The sequence below is a fragment of the Manis pentadactyla genome, chromosome 15, assembly GCF_030020395.1.
Source record: "Manis pentadactyla isolate mManPen7 chromosome 15, mManPen7.hap1, whole genome shotgun sequence".
Lineage (NCBI taxonomy): Eukaryota > Metazoa > Chordata > Mammalia > Pholidota > Manidae > Manis > Manis pentadactyla.
In genome coordinates this window covers 68,009,552-68,028,106 of record NC_080033.1, presented here as the reverse complement: position 1 = coordinate 68,028,106, position 18,555 = coordinate 68,009,552, and the positions used below count along the sequence as shown (strand labels likewise).

The following is an 18,555-nucleotide window of genomic DNA, read 5'->3' as shown; positions in this document are numbered from 1 at the left end:
GAACATTTATTATATTCTAAGTGCCGAGTGAAGCGTGTCGTCTCATTTAATCCTTGGGTGTATTTCTCCAGAGCAGGTACTATTACATACCCACCCCATCTCCAGGCATGGTGACCGAGGCCTCTAGAAGGCTCAGCAACCTGCCCAAGGTTTCACCTCGCTAAGGAGCTGAGTGGAGCCTCGAACCAGCTCTAGGCCATGATGCTACACTCTGGACCAACCACCTAATTTGTGGGGCTCAGAGAAAAATGACGATGCAAGGGTCCTTGTTCAACAAGTATTAAGAATTCTAAGATGGTGACGGCAGAGCATGATACTAAGCATGGCCCTTCTGAGCATGGGGCTCTGTGAGGCTGGCCCTGGCTACATGGGGGACTGGACAAAGTGAGGAGTGGTGACAGGGACCTCAGTGTTTAATACTGGGTAGCCTTATAGACTGAGCAACAGCTCACGGTATATTAAAAGTGATTCGTGAGCCTGCCGATTTAGTCAGAATTGCTGGTCACTTGGTGAGGAGCTAAGTCAGTTCACATGGCAGAATTGCCCAAATACTCCCCGCAGCTGGGCCTGCAAAGAGTCCGTGGTGAAGAATAGGAGGGAAGGTGGCCCACTCCACCATGGCACCTGGGAAAGCCTGTGCCTTGAAGCCACAGATGTGCACACAGTTTCTGGCATGTCCACCAGCTGTGTGATGTTGGGAAAGCCCCAGGGCCTCTCTGAGATTCTGTTTCCCCATGTGTATGATGGGGAGTGTGGCATCCACCTGAGGGTAAGAAATGGTATGGTGGAGGAAATGATGCAGCATCTAGGCGGTCTCGGCACATGGTAAGTGTTCTGCTAGGTGATGCCAGAGTCTGCTGGCTGCTGCACCAGGACATTTGTGGGACAGTAGAAAGAGCACATGATTTGAAGGCAGATGATAAGGTTGCATCCTGAACACTGCACCACCTACTATTTGTGCGAACTGGGCCAAGTCACTGAGCTCTTTCGGGTCAGTACCATCTTCTGCAAAATGGGTCTAGTACAATGCCTACAACACACAGGGGTCTATGAGCCACACATGAGCAGGGCTTCGTGGAAACAGGAGAGATGATCATTTCTGCAGCCAGGCGGGGTTTGCTGCTCTGACACAAATGGCTTACATGGGGAGAGGGGACTGGACAGGGCACCCCACCTCCTTTCCCGGATTCCCACTGGCCTCCCCCATGCCTCAGGCCCAGTCTGCCCCAAGCCCCTACAGGGTGACAAGCAACCTCAGCGATTCTTCCTCTGAAAGGTTTCCGTAACATTTCCACATTCTTGACCCTAAATTTGACTGACTCCATTTCAATTCCTGCTTTGTGGTGAAACTCAGAGGGCGCTACAGAAGACAGCAGTGATCCCGGCCAGATTCTGCATGGCTGGAAGACACTACTCCGTATCGGTACCGAGTCTTTATGTATTTTTACAGGATAATACCAATCATAAATAGAAGCTGGAGGTGGTTTGTGTTTTGCTGGAGATGCGTCCACCCTACCAGCAATGCTTTCTGTTTTAAGAAATTCAATGTACATAAAGAATTCCAATTTTCTTTGAAAATATGACATGTATATAAAGCAATAACATTTGAAATTCTTTCTGAAACTTTAAGGCAGGCCATTGTGGGAGGAAAACGGGACATCATCTAATCACATATACACATAATATACAAAGACACGCACATGCTCACAGCTGCCCCAACTGTAGCCGTTGTCATTTACATTTAGAACACTTTTCCAGCCCATCTCGAATTCTAGTCACCCACACACAGAGCTTGGGTGTCACAGAGGGGAACTGGGAATCATTTTTCTGCTCTGCCCAAACTTCAGCCTCTTTAATAGCTTCCTGCATAGGTTCTCCTAACTTGTTCTGGACATTTGCTTGTTTGGGGAAATTTCTGTCAACATCAAACCCGAATGCAGGGGTCTCTCACAGAAGCCATCTCTCCATCAAAAGCATCCCACTGAGCACTACCTTGGGGAAGGCCCACCCTGAGGTCATCGGACCTGCCCTCCTGTGCTCACTCTCCGTCTCCTGCTTCCCCAAATACCCTCCTGTGCACACAGGGAATTCCCTCTCCTTTTGCAGAATTCATTCAAAGCCCATGTAATTAACTGTTAAATCAGTATACGGTACACTGGATACTGTTATATACTTCAATTACTACTATATACATCAATAAAATATAATAGTAATAAAAAAAAATCCCAGAAGGGAGAGGATTTCCCCTGCCCCTGGGACTGGATGGGGTGCGGAGACCCAGCTCCATGAAGTGAAGGAGGGTTGCATACGATTAACCCTCGTTAGTGGAGGCAGGTCCCCACAACCAGGCTTCCCGAGCCTCCTGCACGTACACGTGATTGATACATTCCATCAATTCGGTGAAAGGGGAAGAATAACCAGTCCAAGAGGTTCTCAGGCTTCCGCGCCCCGCTAGCCCACAGAATGACTGACTCTTCTACTCATTTGCTTTGACGTGATCTGGACATGGCAACAGCGTTAACACGGCGCTGTTCACTCAGACACACTGCAAAGCTTCGCTCCAAGTCCAGCCTTACACCAGGGAGTTTTCAGCTTTGCTTTTCGTTTTTCAAGCACCATACTCAGGAGAGGCCGTGCCTGCTGGTCCCGGCATGCCTTAGTTAGCATCTGTTGGGCCAAAAAGGGAACTCTACATTCTAACACCTTCCCTGATAGGAAAAAGATACCAGGGAGTGGAAAAAAGACAACCGGAGCTCAGTAGTCACTTGGCGTGATTTCCGTAACATTAAGTACGTGTATTTCCAGAAGGGAATAAAATGGCCTTTGACTCTGACTGAAGACAAAAGTTTTTCTATGCACATCTTCAAAAGAAGTGGGGGAAAAAAGTCCTGTCTTTCCAAAATACTTATGAAAAGATAATTATGAAAAGAAATAACCAAGGAGCATGCAGCAGGGACCTTCGTTGTCTTCAAAGCCCTGCTGTGCCGGAGCTCAGCCTTGGGTCTCACAGGGTGAGTTCTATCTTGACACGGTGTCCAGCATCAGCCATATGTTAGGGACGTAGCTGTCGGTCATCCTTGAAGGATCACCTTCAGAGACAGCAGATGTCCTCATGGCTTGCAATACCCCAGTCATGCCTGGAGTTGCTGCTTACCAGCTCTTACTTCTACCCAGGGAGATACTGTGTCAACGCCGATGCATAACAACAACTTGGGGCAGCATGAAAACCGTCTCTAGAATCACAAGCCATTCCCGAGACATTATGCTAATGATAAGCGACATCTCCTACCTGTAGGTGACCCTTCCATGACGTGGCCGATGTAGGGGCCTTCCCGGAAGATGGGCCTGTTGTCATTCTGATCAATCACGATGATATCCAGAGGGACGGGCCCCTCGAGAGTTTTGCCATTAGCATCAGTGGTCTCCACAAAGAGCTGTTGGAGCAAAGAGATTGGGGGAGAAAGAAGGCATTAATTCATTATGAAAATTAAAGTCAGATTCTCTGGAGAAAGTAGGTTATATCAGCTATTTTACAAGCCCTTGGCAATATTCAAACTTTGGTCTCAATGGATAGTCACTGCGACTAGAATAGAAACTAAACATTACAGAATAAAAGACAAAGATCGGTTCCTGGTAGGTGTCCCCTTTGGAAATTTACAATTCATCAAATCTGCAAAGGAAGTCCAAAAAAACTGGCAAAAAAAGAAAACACAATCAGCCAGGGCTGAGAAAATGTGCTTACAGTGTTTCTGCTTTTCCCAGCATCATTACGCTTAAAAGGAATGTTATGCTAATAAAAATAATTGACCAAGCAGTTATGAACAGAGTACATTAAGAAATAACCCAAAGTGTGTATGATACTGTTTAGGAGAAATTCAGGTCAGTGCGTATTTACAGAGAGCTTTTCTGAGGCGAGGAAGTCACCTGCAGGGTCCTGAATGAGACCCCCGGGGTCCCTCCCCGCAGCCCTTACAATCCAGGGGGCTTTAAAAGCATTTCTTTACAGAACTACCTTCAGATCTCAAACATGAAGAAAACAATAACACGAAAAACCCAGCTTTACTGCTTGTCCTGGGAACAAGGAGTTCTGCCAGGACATTTCCAGTGAATCAGGGCCTTTCTGCTCTCATTTTCTGTGTCTAATTCAGCCTTGATTCAACTCCATGGCAGCGGTAATGCTGCTTAGATACCAGTGGTGGGCCCCGCTTTGGGGTGGTTGGGTATTTCAGTCAGAAAAGGGCCTCTGCAGTTGGCATCCCAGCACAACTTTTCACTAGCTATGGGGCCTTGAGTGATACCCTTAATCTCTTGGTTTCTCATCAGTAAAGTGGGGTGAATAAAACCGCCCATTATTAGGAATAATGACCAACATTCCACAGTGCTTACCTAGGTTCTACTATATTAACTCACTTGATCTTCAAGGAGACCCTATGAACCATTTGCTAGGAGGGAAGGGAGGCAAACAGAGGCTAAGTGGTGATGTCTGGGTTTGACCCCGTGAAGTCAGCTTCCGCAGTTTACATTTTTAGCCACCATAGACAATGTTTCTAAAGCACTTAGTATAATGCCTGACACATAATATATCTCAAGAATATTAGCTGCTGCTATTGTTACTACTGTGACTGTCATCCACACTATTGCCAAAACTAGCCCACCTTAGGAAAATAAAAGAGAAGCACCTGGTACTGTGGCACCCCACCTGAGGGTATTGTAAACTGCTATCACCCTTTTGGAGAGCAGCAGGGAAAAATGGAGCAAAAGCTATGAAAGACACGTACATTTTGTTCCGTTTGGATACCACTCCTGGTTCCATTTGAATTAGGTTGTATTACCTAATTCACTGTGGAGTTTAGCGCATCCACTAAATGTCTAGTGAAAGGGGACAAGTTAAATGAATGTTTGTGCAACAGTATACTAGAATACAACCATTAGATAAAATAATTATTAGACCCTGTTTATCAACTTAGAATACTGTGTGAAAATACACAAAGTGGCATGTGTGTCATACAGGGGTAACAAACACATATGCACAGATTTTGAAGGTATTAAGCAAAAATGAAACCAGGTAAGCTTGGGTAGAAGAGTATTTTCATAATTTTTTCTTGAACAATACTTTGTTCTTTCCCAAGAAAATTCATATACTCACACACAGACACCCACACTGACTTCTGGGGCAGATTAGTCAAAATGCACGTGTACCTTAATTAATAAGAAATGGGCAGAGCCCTTTAACACCTACACACCAAAGAGATCTTGCAGAGAGGGAACTTACATCCTTTTATGCTGCTTTCTTAAAATACCTTGAGAATACTTCCAAAGGAAATCAAAACAAAGCCTTGAGGCAATTGCATGTAGTAATGAAGGTCTGGCCTTCTGTCTTTCCAAAATAGCCAGACCTGACTTTAACTCAGCCAAAAAGCCTACATCTAAAGACAACAGATGTCGTGGATCTGAATCTTAGGCTTCCTGTTGGTTTGCAAACTGGAAGCTACACCTGAAAGGCAAGGAGAACCATAAGGGAGGGGCACGCTGCTCCGTGGAGCTGGGTGGCAGGTTTAAGGAGCAAGGGAACTTACTTACAAGGCTGGTCCTGGGCCGCGGCAAACGAGTAGATCTCTGCACCCACCCGCCAGAATCTTACAAGCTTATATAGAGGCCTGAACCGGTTTCAGTCATGTAAACCCCCCAGCTCTGGTGTTCTCGGAGCTGTGTGCATGGGTTCAGTGCATACATTCCAAGGACAGGGGAGGGTGAGGCGAGCCTCTGATTGGCCGGGTTCAGCCCACAGGGCTAACCCACAGTCGTGTCCCCTGGATGGCCTCTAGGACTTTCACTTTCTACTAGACTTGGGCAGTACCAGCAGCCACAGGTAGGATAGAGGAACAGAATTCACAGTTGCCTAATATACAAATACATTGGAACCAGGAGCGGCGGACTCCAGACCCACCTCAACATCACGGAAAGACAGAGGGACAGAAAGGAGATGTGATTAATGAGGATGACTGCCAGGTGAATCTCATAAAACCAACTACATAAATATATAACCTGAGAGTGCTTTATGTCACAAAACTAGCCAGAGGTTGACTCTTGGATTTTTTAATGAAAACAATGTTGTTAGAAGTAAGGCCTTTGGAAGAGCGTTTAAAAACAACAGTGTTCTTAAAGGGCATTTATTAATTTTAAAGTCAAGTTAACAAAAAATTCATCGAGGACTTACTACATACATGTCATTCCCTATACTGAGCATTGGATATCCAACAGTTAACAGAAGAGACATTCTGGCATGAAGAGATGATGAACAGTGTAAAATATATGAACAAGATTATTTCAGTTAGAGATAAGGGATATGGAAGAATAGAATAGGTCGATATATTAAAGCTACAGTGTCCAATATGGCAGCCACCAGCTATGTGTGGCTATTTAAATTTAAATTTAATGAAGATAAATATTCAGCCGTAAAAAAAATGACTGAGGGGATGGGCAAAAATAGTTGAAAGGGATAATAAAGAGGTAAAAACTTCCAATGATAAAGTAAATAAGTCACAGGGATGGAAAGTATAGCATAGGGAATATAGTCACTCATATTGCAATAACTTGGTATGGCGACAGACGGTAACTACACTTATCATGCTGAACATTTCATAATGTATATGATTGTTGAATCACTATGTTGTACTCCTGAAACTAATATCATGTAGCAACTATACTTCTATTAAAAATTAATTAAATGAAAATAAGTCAAATAAGAACTCCAGTTCTTCAGTCGCATTAGCCACATCCAAGGGCTGAATAGCCACATGTAGCAAGTGGATTCCACATGGGACAGTGGAGATACAGGATGCTTCTGCCATTAGAGAGTTCTGTTGCACAGTGTGGGCTACAGTGGGACTGGGAGAGAGAGAGAGAGAGAGAGGGAGAGAGAGAGAGAGAGAGAGAGAGAGAGAGACAGAGACAGAGACAGAGACAGAGAGAGAGACAGAGACAGAGACTAGGGGAAGGTACCTAGTCCAGATAAAATAGTTTGAAACTTTTCAGCCGAGACATGAATAACAAGAAAGCAGAAGGAGCCAGCCTTGCAGAAACGCTGGGAAAAGGGTTCCAGACACAGAAACAGCAAGTGCAGAGGCCCCAACGTTGGCATTACTTTAGGGATGGTACTGGTATAAGATGAAGTCAAGTAGTTGCAGTGCCACTCAATTCCACTGGAGTAGAAGGGGGTTTATCCTGCAAGAACATTCTTTGCATGAAATAATTTGGGCAATGTGAGAGAAGGTTTTTTAGTCTGTGAACTGCTGGGTAAGCAGGGATGAGGGAGGGAAAGGGTATCATGCTTGTTCCTAACAAAGGGAAACAAAGCCTATGAGGGGAAGTGCTAGGGACTACTAGGAGTCCATGCCTTTGCAAAAGGATATTAATAATGTGCATGAAAATTGAGCATGATGATGCTTTTAGTAAAGAGGGCCTATCTACCCAGTCACTTACTTAAGAAATCTGACATCCCAGGGAATTTTCATAACTGCTCTTATGTGAAGAGCACCCGGCTCCCACAGTGAGCAAATGAGGAACTTTCTGGAGCAGGGCTCTGGAATTTCAGAAAGTACCTCCCGTTTCAGTGAATAAGTGTTCAACAGTATATGTTCGCCTTCCTTCCCTCTTGAAAACAGAAATATCCCAGATCTTCAGTCTGGAAAGACTGGGACAATATTCGTTTCCTTTGAATGACAAGACACATTCTGGGGCTGTGTTTGGGGCTTCGGAAGCCAACAGGAGGGCATTCAGCAGGGGGCGCTCTAATACCTATTCTTTATGGTCAGAGTGAGATGCCACTTAGAGACCTACTATGAGAAGAGCAAACTGGTAGCCATGGGCAGGAAGCAATGCAGTAGCTAACTGCTTGAGGGGGATGGACACACCCACTCTCGCCATTTTTATACCACCTTCTTGGACTGGAGGACTTTGGTTCTTATTTTCAGTGGTTGATCTTGGGAGTAATAAGGGGTAACATTCCTGGGATAATAATGTGGCCCACTGCAGAACGAGAGAGAGAGAAGCTCAGGGACTCATAGCTAGAAACAGTAGCCCAAGGTTCTTGGACAACGCAGTGCCTGAGAACTTATTCCACGGTGGGCAGCCTGAACTCCGAAGTTCTGCATTTGACCACCCTCTGTACCGTGCGTCTAGGGCCTTGCTGTTCAAAGTGCAGTCCTGAGACCAGCAGAACTGGCATCCCCTGGGAGCTGGCTGGAAATGCAGACTCTCAAGCCCTGCCCAGACCCTACAGAGACAGCTATGCATTTTATCCCGTTTCTAGGGATTTGGGTGCACATTGCTGTTTGTGCTATGCTGCCCTGGGACCCAGGAATTGGAGGGTAACTCAAGGGCTCATGGAGCTGGGGCATGGTGTTCCCAGGTTTAGATGCATGAGAACAGCTTCCAAACAGAAGGTAGAGTTGTACCACCTGCTAGGAATTCCACTCTGCTGCCTTTGGACTCATTCATCACCCCGAATACACAGGCAGGGCAGAGAGAATGTTTTCTGTGGATCTGGCTAGAGGTGACTTTAGACCCCCACCCCTGCACACACCACGCACACATGCATATACATATGCACAAAACACATATTCATGCACATGAAAATACACATTAAAACACACTGCAAGCCTCTGATAGTATAATACTTCACCACAGTATCAACCTAGCTACAACATGCTCCCTTCTGGAATGTCACATTCCAGTCTTTTCTTTTTGAAAAGAAAAGACAAAAAAATATGTCCCTCTTATAAATGCAGCTCTCAGATGACCACAGTGAATAGAATGGGGAGGGGAACAGGGTATGCAAACCACCCCTAATCTGTTTAAAGCAAAAATACTTTATCCGAGAGGGGAGACATGAAGGTAATGCACAGACACGAGATAATGGCTACGTTTCGAGGAGCCATGGTAGATGGGCACCAGGTCACTAGTGCTAATCTTCTGAGTCCTGTGTGTTGGAGGAGAGAGGGGGCTTACCTCTGACAGGGGGAGGAGGTGACAAAAAGCCACAGCAGCCATACTGGAAGCTAAGCTGCTAGACTCTCCTTAGCGGAGCATCAGAGCAGAGTTCCCCTGGCCACCCCTCCCGGCACCCAGGTGCCTAGGCTCTCTATTCTCCTTCCATATCTTGGGGGAATGTCCACTAGGGGCATGAACTATCAAGTCACAACCTGTAAATCCTTGACTCTTCAAACCAGTTAACGCACCATAATAATGAAGATGGGCCATGCACAGCACACAGCCAAGAACCCCTTAAAAAACAGGAACATGATGGATTAAACTACAAAGCGTGTACCAGCCCATCGACCATTGGTGTGATGATAAACTTAACATCCTGCCCTCATTTGCCTCGTCCTTTCATCTCCGTTTGTGAAAGACACACTGAGCCTGGCCAAGTTTGATACTGTGATCTGACCCCAAGGGACGGACCGACGGAAGGGAAATGTGCTGCATGGTGTTTGTATCACGACGACAATGAAGAAACTGGCTCTTCAAACCCAGTATTTTTTATAATATGAGATGACCCGAGCAACACATGTCAAACCTGGATCCACTGAATAAGAAACAAATTGTGACGCACACAGTCTATGGACTCATGAGTCATTCTGAAGTAAATGCAGAAAACACTTCAATGACCTTTTTGAAGTCTTAAATAATTCTGCTTTGGGCTAAATATTGAAATGAAGTGAAACTCACACAGTAAATTATTCATTTGAGATGATGTCCTTCAACATCTGGTTATCAGTTTTTGAATTAAAATGAAGAGAATGTAGGAGCTATGACTCTAATCTAATGTGACAGAGTTTCTCACTTGGACACAGATCAGGTATCTCCCACCCAAGAGAGTGTGTTCTTTCCAGGTTGCCTTTTGGGGACACTAAAACGTTTTCTGACAGGGACACTGTGGTTTATACCATGTCTGAAATATTTTAGAAGTTTGCCAGGAACTACCACTTGGGCCAGTTTACAAGTCACAGAGAGGGATCTCATTCCTTTCATTCCAAATACCATCTTTAATAAGAAGAATAGTTTTAATGCTTGAAATGTAAAATGATAATGGGAAGTTCACTGCCTGCAATTAGGACATACATAGGCCTAGCAAATACTGGACATCTCATGTGAAACATGACTGTGAGTTCAGACACAGAGACTCACACAAAACCTTGGAATGCATATGGACAATGAAATGGCAGCATTTGCCTCCATGGAGGATGAGGATGAAGAAGAGATGAGAGCCGACGGTGGTGAAGATGTGAAATAAGCACCAGGTTCCATGCTAGCGGGATCTGAACTTGATACAGTCTTCCTGGAGGGCAGTTGTAAGCGTGTCTCAAGCATCTCAATAATATTAGCAGCTTGAAAAAAAAAATTCCATGAAAGTCTTTGGAAGTAAAGAGCTCATGAAGATTTTGTGCAAGTAGGCTATTGTGAGTTTATTCATTACAGATGATCTCTAAAGGTTGAAAGTATTTAGAAGTAAAAACTGTATTTTCCACTATGAATAGTGTTCTTGGTGATATGAAAGAAAAAGAAAATGATAAAACAAATCCTAACTTAATTGATTAATGTGAAATGTATCTTTCCCTTACTTTTTGCATCTGAGTTCTTACCTATTTAATTAACATAGTATTACATTCATCTATTACAGGCTCCTTGGACATCTCCAGGGAAACATGTGGAGCCTTATGTATTCTGCATGCAGAGGAGAATATACTCAAGGCCCAATTAGATCATAACAACGTGAAGGTAGGAACACTGTTTTCTAGGCATTCCTTCTACACCTGATTAAGTGCCTTGACTAAAGAAAGCATTGAAAGAAATTTGTATTGAGGGTCTGTTTGCCATTCTCACACACCTTCCCATGAACCAACATCTCACAAAGATCAAACAGGGCTTTTCCACCCAAGACATCCGTGATGATCACTGGAGTTACACTTGACTTTGAATCAGAAAGCCTATCTTCAAATTTTGCCTCTGCTCCCTATTGAGTGGCTGTGGTTGGGAGAAAAATGCCCTTCCTAAACACTTTTATGTTCTAATCCCCAGATTATGGATGTTAGGTCACATGGCAAAGGGGAATTAAGGTTTCAACAGAATTAAGGTGCCTGACCAGCCAATCTTAAATAGAGAGATCAGCCTGGATTATCTGAGTGGGTTTTGTGGAATCACAAGGGTCCTTACAAGGAAGGAAAGGAGAGGTCTGAGTGACGCACCCAGCCATTGCTGCCTTTGCAGATGGAGAAGAGGCCGTGAGCTGAGGGATGTGGGCAGCCCCTGCATGCTGGAAAAGGCAAGCGTCCTCCTGCACAGCCTCCAGAAGTGCATGTGGACTTCAGACCTACGAAGGTGCAAGGTAACAAATTTGTGTTGTTTTGAGTCCCACATTTGTGCTAACTTGCTATAGCAGCAATAGGAAATTAAGACTGTGGCTCAAACTGGAACACTTTCTAGAATGAAAGCAGGTGCTATTAACAACGAAGCTGAAACAACAGGTACCCACCCCCGAGACTGTCCCAGGCAAGCAGCTCACACGGCCGTCCTGTCTTATTAAGGGGCGTTAGTTTCCCAGCTCTCAGTTTGCCCATGTCACAAATGGGGTTCAGGATGTTGCTTTCATTTTTTTGTTGTCATTAAAGGAATAAAGAGAGAAGTGGGTGTGTGTAGCACAATTACCGGCACCTATGGAATTCTAAACAAAGCTTTGTTAGATTAGAGGCGGGTTTGGTAACCTTGGTGTTCAATAGGCATTTGTGTAGAATTTTGCAAATGCGGGTGCAGTTTCCTCCACTCACTTCTTATTTGTCAGCCGTTACCCCCTGGAACTGCTTTTCTATTACAGTAATCTAGATTTCTCTCCGACACCAATCACTTGCATTTCAAGTTATTTTTCTCAGCTTTATTCATTTATCGAAGTTGAATCTCATTATAGACCAGCTCCTGGAGAGTTCCCAGGGAAAAGATATTTTTAGCCTTTGGTAACATTCGCCTACCTTCACTTACACAGCTGTGTGCAAGCTCCCCCCTGATGGATGGAATGTGCTGTTTACAGCTCCCTCTAAAGATCGAAGGGGCAATAAAAGTTTCCTACTTGTGAGATTCTTGTTAGATTATTAATTAAAGATGATACTATTATCAAATGTTCTTTGAAAAGCTCGCTCTGCTTAGAGGAATGGAATACCCTTTGTCCATTTGAAACTTTACTTTTAAAGTATGTTTTCTGCCAATGATAATGAAAACTCTTTTTTCTTATGTATGCATGCTCACAACCGTGCTGGACTTTGAGGGCATTTTTCTGTTTAACTTTTGAAGTAACTTTAATTATGTGGAAGACATCTATGCAGATATTCAAAATAATTTTATTTAAGCAGCTTGGTAAAGTCCCAGTGAATATCCTCTACCCCAAGAGGGGGCACAGGCTGAAAATTGTAATTGGTTCAAGTAAAATTTTTATAAATCATGGATGATGGAGTTATGCCAAGTCTATTAAGGATATGTACAAGGGTTAAGGGGATTTTTGTACAAAGATAAGAAATAGAATACTTTTGAAAACAAAGCCGTAGGAGAGAATTATTGGGGATTTTATTTTCTCTTGCCCTTCTCCCTCCCCAGATGTAAAATTCAGAGGAATACACTGGAATGCGGTACTTCTCTTCTTCTTTTTCAGTTTACAGATCTAATGTCATTTTGTTAAATAAGTTTAAAAATGTATTTTACAAAACATGATGTTCTCCAAAAATTGAAGTTGATTTATAAAAATGTAAAATATAGCCTAATAAATTCCAGGTAGATTAAAGTATCAGGAGAAAAAAGCCATTGAATATTTATGTAAGGGAGCAGGAAGGGTCTTCATAAACCAGTAATAAAAGTATAAGTTATTATGTGAATTATTGAGAGATTAAACTACTTAAAGGCAAGATTTTATGTGATTAGAAGATCATAAATAAAATAAACAGAAATCTGAGAAAAATATGTGTATCATGTCAAACAGAGGCTTACTATCCTGAATATACAAAGAGCTGGTTAAAAATCAATAGGGAAAAAAAACAATAATTAGTAAAACAAGAAAATGAAAAGGCAATAAACATAAAATTACAATGAGATAGCTTTTTGCTTATAAAATTGCCAAAATAACTAGAAAAACCCAATAGTGTTTGGCAAACTTGTGAGGAAACAAATTCTCACACATTACTGGTGATCTTTCTGAAATGCAATTTATCAGTATGCATCACAAGCCTTGGAAACATGATTTCACGAGCAGAAATTTAGCCTGGGGGCTTTATGTGTGTCCTGGAGGTTGGGGGATGTTTAGTGACATGTCTACTCATTTCAGTATTGCTTAAAGACAGGAAATACTACAAACAACACAATGTTCTAACAGGCTATTGATGAAATAAATTATGGTATCTAGACAAAGGAGAACAGTATATTGAAGAAACACTTCAGGGAATGGAAAAAAATATTAATGGTATGGTGTTCATAGTATGAAATAAAATATATGATTGTAAAATAGTATGGGCTGTATAATGTAATTTTGGGAAAAACAGGCAAAGACATTACACTAGTAAGATTATATAAAATATGAATAGTAGTTTTATTGCAGGTGATTTTTGCTCTGTCTCTCTATACCTTTCTTGAGTTTCTATAATCGGCATACGTTAACTTCAGAGTTAAAAAAGAATCTGTAAAATATATTTAAAAATTGGTGACAGACTGGCTCCAGGTTATCACACCTGGGAGCTAAGAGTCTGCTGAGCTTCAGGACATGCAGTGTCGCTCACACTGGGGATGACTGAGAAGCCAGTGGACTCTAGGCATGGAAGACATGTGCAGTATTAGAGCAGAACGCAGAGACTGGCTGGTCTACCAGTCTTCATGGGTCCCTGATTTTTAGATAAGAAAACAGCCTCGATGCACTTGACAGAACTTTACAGCACTGAACTTGGGCTCTTCCGCTTCCTTTTTTGACCCATCACTGTTCTCAAGGTCAGCTTTTCCTCTGAAGCTTCACTTTTAATCTCACTGATAAATTCTGAGAACCAGGAAATAGCTGAGGTCCCAGGTGTGGACTTCTGTTTGAAGGAGACTTGGCTTCAAGTCCCCACTTTTCCCCTTCTTAGTTCTGTGATTTTAAACCAGTTGGGTTCCCCTCTTAGAATCTCAACTTCCTCATCTTTAAAACAGGAACATGGCACCTGTCTCACAGGGTTGCTGCCTTTAGCAAAATATCTGGCCCATCGCGTGTGCTAAATAAAGTTACTGCCATTATCCTTGGAAGTGTTTTGTAAAGTAAGAACAGTAGCCCTATAACCCTCTGTTGCCAGTCACCATTCGCCATCTCAAGCACCCCAGGAGAGTCTGTGCTATGCCGCGGAGGCTGCCTGTAGGAAACTGAAGCTCATTTAGAATCAAGAAGATGAGTCAGCCTCTCGGTGCGAAGTCCCCTCTCCAGGTCTTCAGGTGAGGAGTGGATTTGGCTCAGGTCACGGGCCCCACCCACGTGTCTCCTTCCTGCCTGTTCCACTATGTTCCCAGAACCAATGTGCTGTGAGGAAGGTGCCCGCATCCGGGCCCATGCTCCGCAGACAGTTCTGATGACCTCGCTGTCTTCCTGGCTCTCATCGAACGCCCGGGGGGTCCCCCAGCCCTGCTCTGCTGGCCCCACCGTCTGGGCTTTGGGCTGCCATGCCCCTTGGTCCGCTGAGCACTCAGCCTCCCTTCCTGCTCCAGTTTCTCTGTGTCCCATCCAGACCAGGCCTTTCAGTAGCACACTCTAACCTCAAGGGCAGTGAGGGCAATGTTTTCCTTTTTAAATTTAATTTCTTACCTTAAAAGAACTTTTGAGTCACATGAATGTGGAAGAAATAGTGCAGAGAGATCCCATGCACCCCTTATCCAGTTTCCCCCAACGGTGATTTCTCACAGAAGGATAGCACGGTATTGCAAGTGGAACACTGACACCAACACTGTACCGGATCTTATTCAGGTTTCATCAGTTGTATTTGTACTCATGTGTGTGCATGTGTGCAGTGCCCCTGTATATTTAGTTCTGTATATTATACCCACCACCATCACCAAAACACAGGACAGTACCATTTCTAAAAATGTCTTCAGTATTGGAGAAGAATGCTTTTAAAGTTTTAATTTGCATTCCACTTCCAGGTATAAATATCCAAAGGAACTGAAAGCAGGGCCTTAAAGAGATATTTGCACACCCACGTTCATGGCAGCACTATTCCCAATAGCCAAGAGATGGAAGCAACCCAAGTGTCCCCAGATGGATGGATGGATGGATGGATGGATGGATGGATGGATGGATGGATGGATGGGCTAAGTGTGGTCCAGACAGGCAATGGAACGTGACTCAGCTTTGAAAGGACGCCTGCTACAGGCAACAGGGATGAGCCCGGAAGACAGCAGGGGAGTGAAGTCAGCCAGTCACAAAAACACAACTACTCCAGGATCCCGTTTACTTGGAGTATCTAAAGTAGACAGATTCATAGAAACAGAGGGGAGGACGGCGGTGAGCATGCGGAGAGGAGAGGGGAAAGGGAGCTGTCATTCAATGGCAATAGAGTTTCAAGATTTGCAAGATGAAAAAGTTCTGGAGATCTTTATCACAACAATGTGAATATAATTAACGTTACTGAAGTGTGTGCTTCAAGATGATTAAGATGGACAATTTTACATTATGTGCTTTTTATCACAATAAAGAAAACCTTTAATTTGCATGGGGATTCCCTGGACACTTGAGCAATGGAGACTCCTGGGAACCCAACCCCAGGAATTTAGCTGGTTCTCAGCAGGGTTCTGGGGTCTCTGGGTTAAACCTTTCCAAGTAATTCTGATGCAGGGGCCCTAAGATTATGCGTTGGGAAAACTCACTCTGGGCATCTCAAATCTCCTCATTTTATCACCAAACAGGAGGTGGTGATACCAGAGAATCCCTGGTTGGGGCAGGTTGACTCACAGGGCACAGGTTCGACAAACTGGTGTATTGTACATCAGACATTTACAGTAATGTGCAACACAGATAATTAGGACCATCTGACGGCATCAGCGCCAGTATGCTGCTGCGCTTCCCCTTGTTCTTCCTCACTTTTCTGTAAGCGTGACATGACACTGCCTTTGTAAGAGAGGAATCAAAATTAGTTCAAGGGGAGCGGTGCCACAGTCGCTGAGCCCAAGAAGCCCAGTGCCCGCCGACATGATGGCCAATCCTTCACCCCCTCCGGTCCACCAGCGGGTCCTGCCCACTGCTCCTCCCTCGTCTGAATCTCACCACCTCTCGCAGCCTGTTGGCAACCCTCTTGGCTAGGCCGCTGTCTCTCCCATGTTACCACCAGTGCCTCTTAACTGCTGTCTCTGATCCCCTTTTTACTCCCCCTCTCTATTCCCCACACGGCCTCCCAGGTTACCTTTAAACATACCCGCCGGACCTTATGCTCCCCTGCTTTCCAACCATCCCAACATCAGTTGTGTCGTAAGTCCCCCCTGCAGCCGGCCAGTCCCTGACGTGACCCTGATATGTCCCTGACCACACCCTCCGTCACTCAGTGGGATCATGCCAGTCCAGCCACACGCTCCTTGGTGATATTCAGGCCTGCTCAGTTCCACTTTGGGGTCTTTGCACGTGCTGTTCCCTCACCTATTAACACTTTTCCAAGGAGTTTTCATGGCATGCTCCTCCATACCATTCATGTCTTTCCTCAAAACAGAGGTCATCCTCGACTTGATCAAGGAAAGTCCCTCCCCATCAATGTCTATCCCTTGTTCCTATGCTGCTTCCATAGCTCTTGTTCCAGGCCTGTTTCACAGGTATTTCTTTAATCTGCCACCTCTACTAGAATGTCAGCCCCTGCAGACCGGGACCTGTGCCTGTCTGGTTCCCACAGCAAGGCAGACAGTGCCTTTCATACAGCAGATTTTCAACAAATGTAGTAAATGAGCAGTGGATGAGCTAAGGGCTTGGAGTGTAGCGGGGGAGTCTCTCTCTTTTTCTTTTCTAGAGGACAGATCAATAGAAAAGAAAGAAGTGACCTGTCTTTGGAGAATTCCCTGAGGGAGAAGCCGGCTGAAAGGCAACACATTAAATATTCAACAACAGCACATTCTGCCTATTTCAGAAGAAGACACAAGTTCAGTGAAGTTGTCGTAACTGTCTAAAGTGTGCAAACATATTTTACATGGGATTATTCATTGTTTGGCAATGACTGATAGAAAATGATTTTGTTCTGACATACATATTACTAATAAGCATATTTAAGTGACAGAAAATAAAGCAAGTGGAACTTAATACAAATTCTAGCTCACCAGAGTGATCCCATCTGTCCCTGCCTTTATAAATGAGGCAATGCAAGTTACAGGAATTGACTCATATTTCTTAGAAAAATCCCTCTCTGCCATCCCTCTAACCCTAGGTCAGCATCTCTTCTCTGCTTTTTCACTTGTGCACAAAAATGCCTCACACAGTAAGACACGACTGTGTCATGATTCTGTTGGATTCTTTTGGATTTCCATCCAGATTGCTCCGCCTCCTCTCGTTTGGCTAGATGTCCCTGCCCCAGATGGGTGCACAGGTTCTGTGCTTCAGCGAGCAGACAGGCCATGTGACAATCAGTCTGCATTTGGCTTTATTCCAGACCGTCGGGACTCCCTTGGCACAGTGCCACCCAACTTCCTCAAGCAACCTGGCCAGTCCAAGAGGAAAGCGCCGATGTCACTCATCACTTTGCTCATGAAATCCCTTTATGCATGCTTCTGGGCCATGAATTAAAGAGAGAAAATTGGACTACAGACCTACCCACCACCTAGATTGTATAGCAAATGGCCCAGTAAGCGTGCTGCTGCTGCATAAAGGGTAAGTGCTGATGACCCATCATTTATCGGACATCTATCTCCCTTCTCTCAGGAGTTTTGTTAGGTTGACCCATATGAAGCTGCAGATATTACAGGTCAAAGATAATCAAATCTTGGATAACTCCAGCTCAAATCCAGTCTGCTGTCTCTCTTTGTAAATGAAGTATTGGAATACAGCCATACACATTCATTTATTTATTGTCTAAAGCTGTTTTAGCACCAGAGCAGCAAATTTGAGTAGCTGCAAGTCTGCATGGCTCACAAAGCCCACAGTACCTATTCCCTGGCCCTTTAAAGAACAAGTTTTCTGACCCCTGTTCTAGAGCATTCAAGGGCAAAAGGAGGAATCAGGAAAATACCCAGGAAGAAATGGGAGTTCTGAGGTAGATTCCAAGCCCAACTCGACAACTTGAAATCTCTTTAAGAACTCTCTCTCTTGTAATTATGTATTCATTCAATAAGTATGTTTTATGCCCCTATCACACCTCATATCATGCACAAAATCCTTAATTTGCAAAAACTGAAAAATAGAGTCTTAAGATCTTTAAAGCTCACGCAGAATTATCATTTACTGGAGTTAAATGAGCACCATGAAACTAATTATTAAACAAGGAAGGTCGTGGATGAGATTCCACTTAGGGTGTGGACGGGGAATGTTCCGAGGAG

The 18,555-nt window shown here is 44.0% G+C and overlaps 1 protein-coding gene across 3 annotated transcripts in view; it reads right to left on the bottom strand.

Annotated features, from left to right (window-relative positions):
* Positions 1 to 18,555, bottom strand: part of CDH13 (cadherin 13) — a 1,152,846-nt gene that overhangs the window by 327,321 nt on the left and 806,970 nt on the right. For all 3 annotated transcript variants that reach the window (XM_057493261.1, XM_036909367.2, XM_057493262.1), the window contains exon 6: positions 3,290 to 3,434. In XM_057493261.1, coding sequence (XP_057349244.1) covers positions 3,290 to 3,434 — 145 coding nt within the window. The remainder of the gene's footprint in view (positions 1 to 3,289; positions 3,435 to 18,555) is intronic.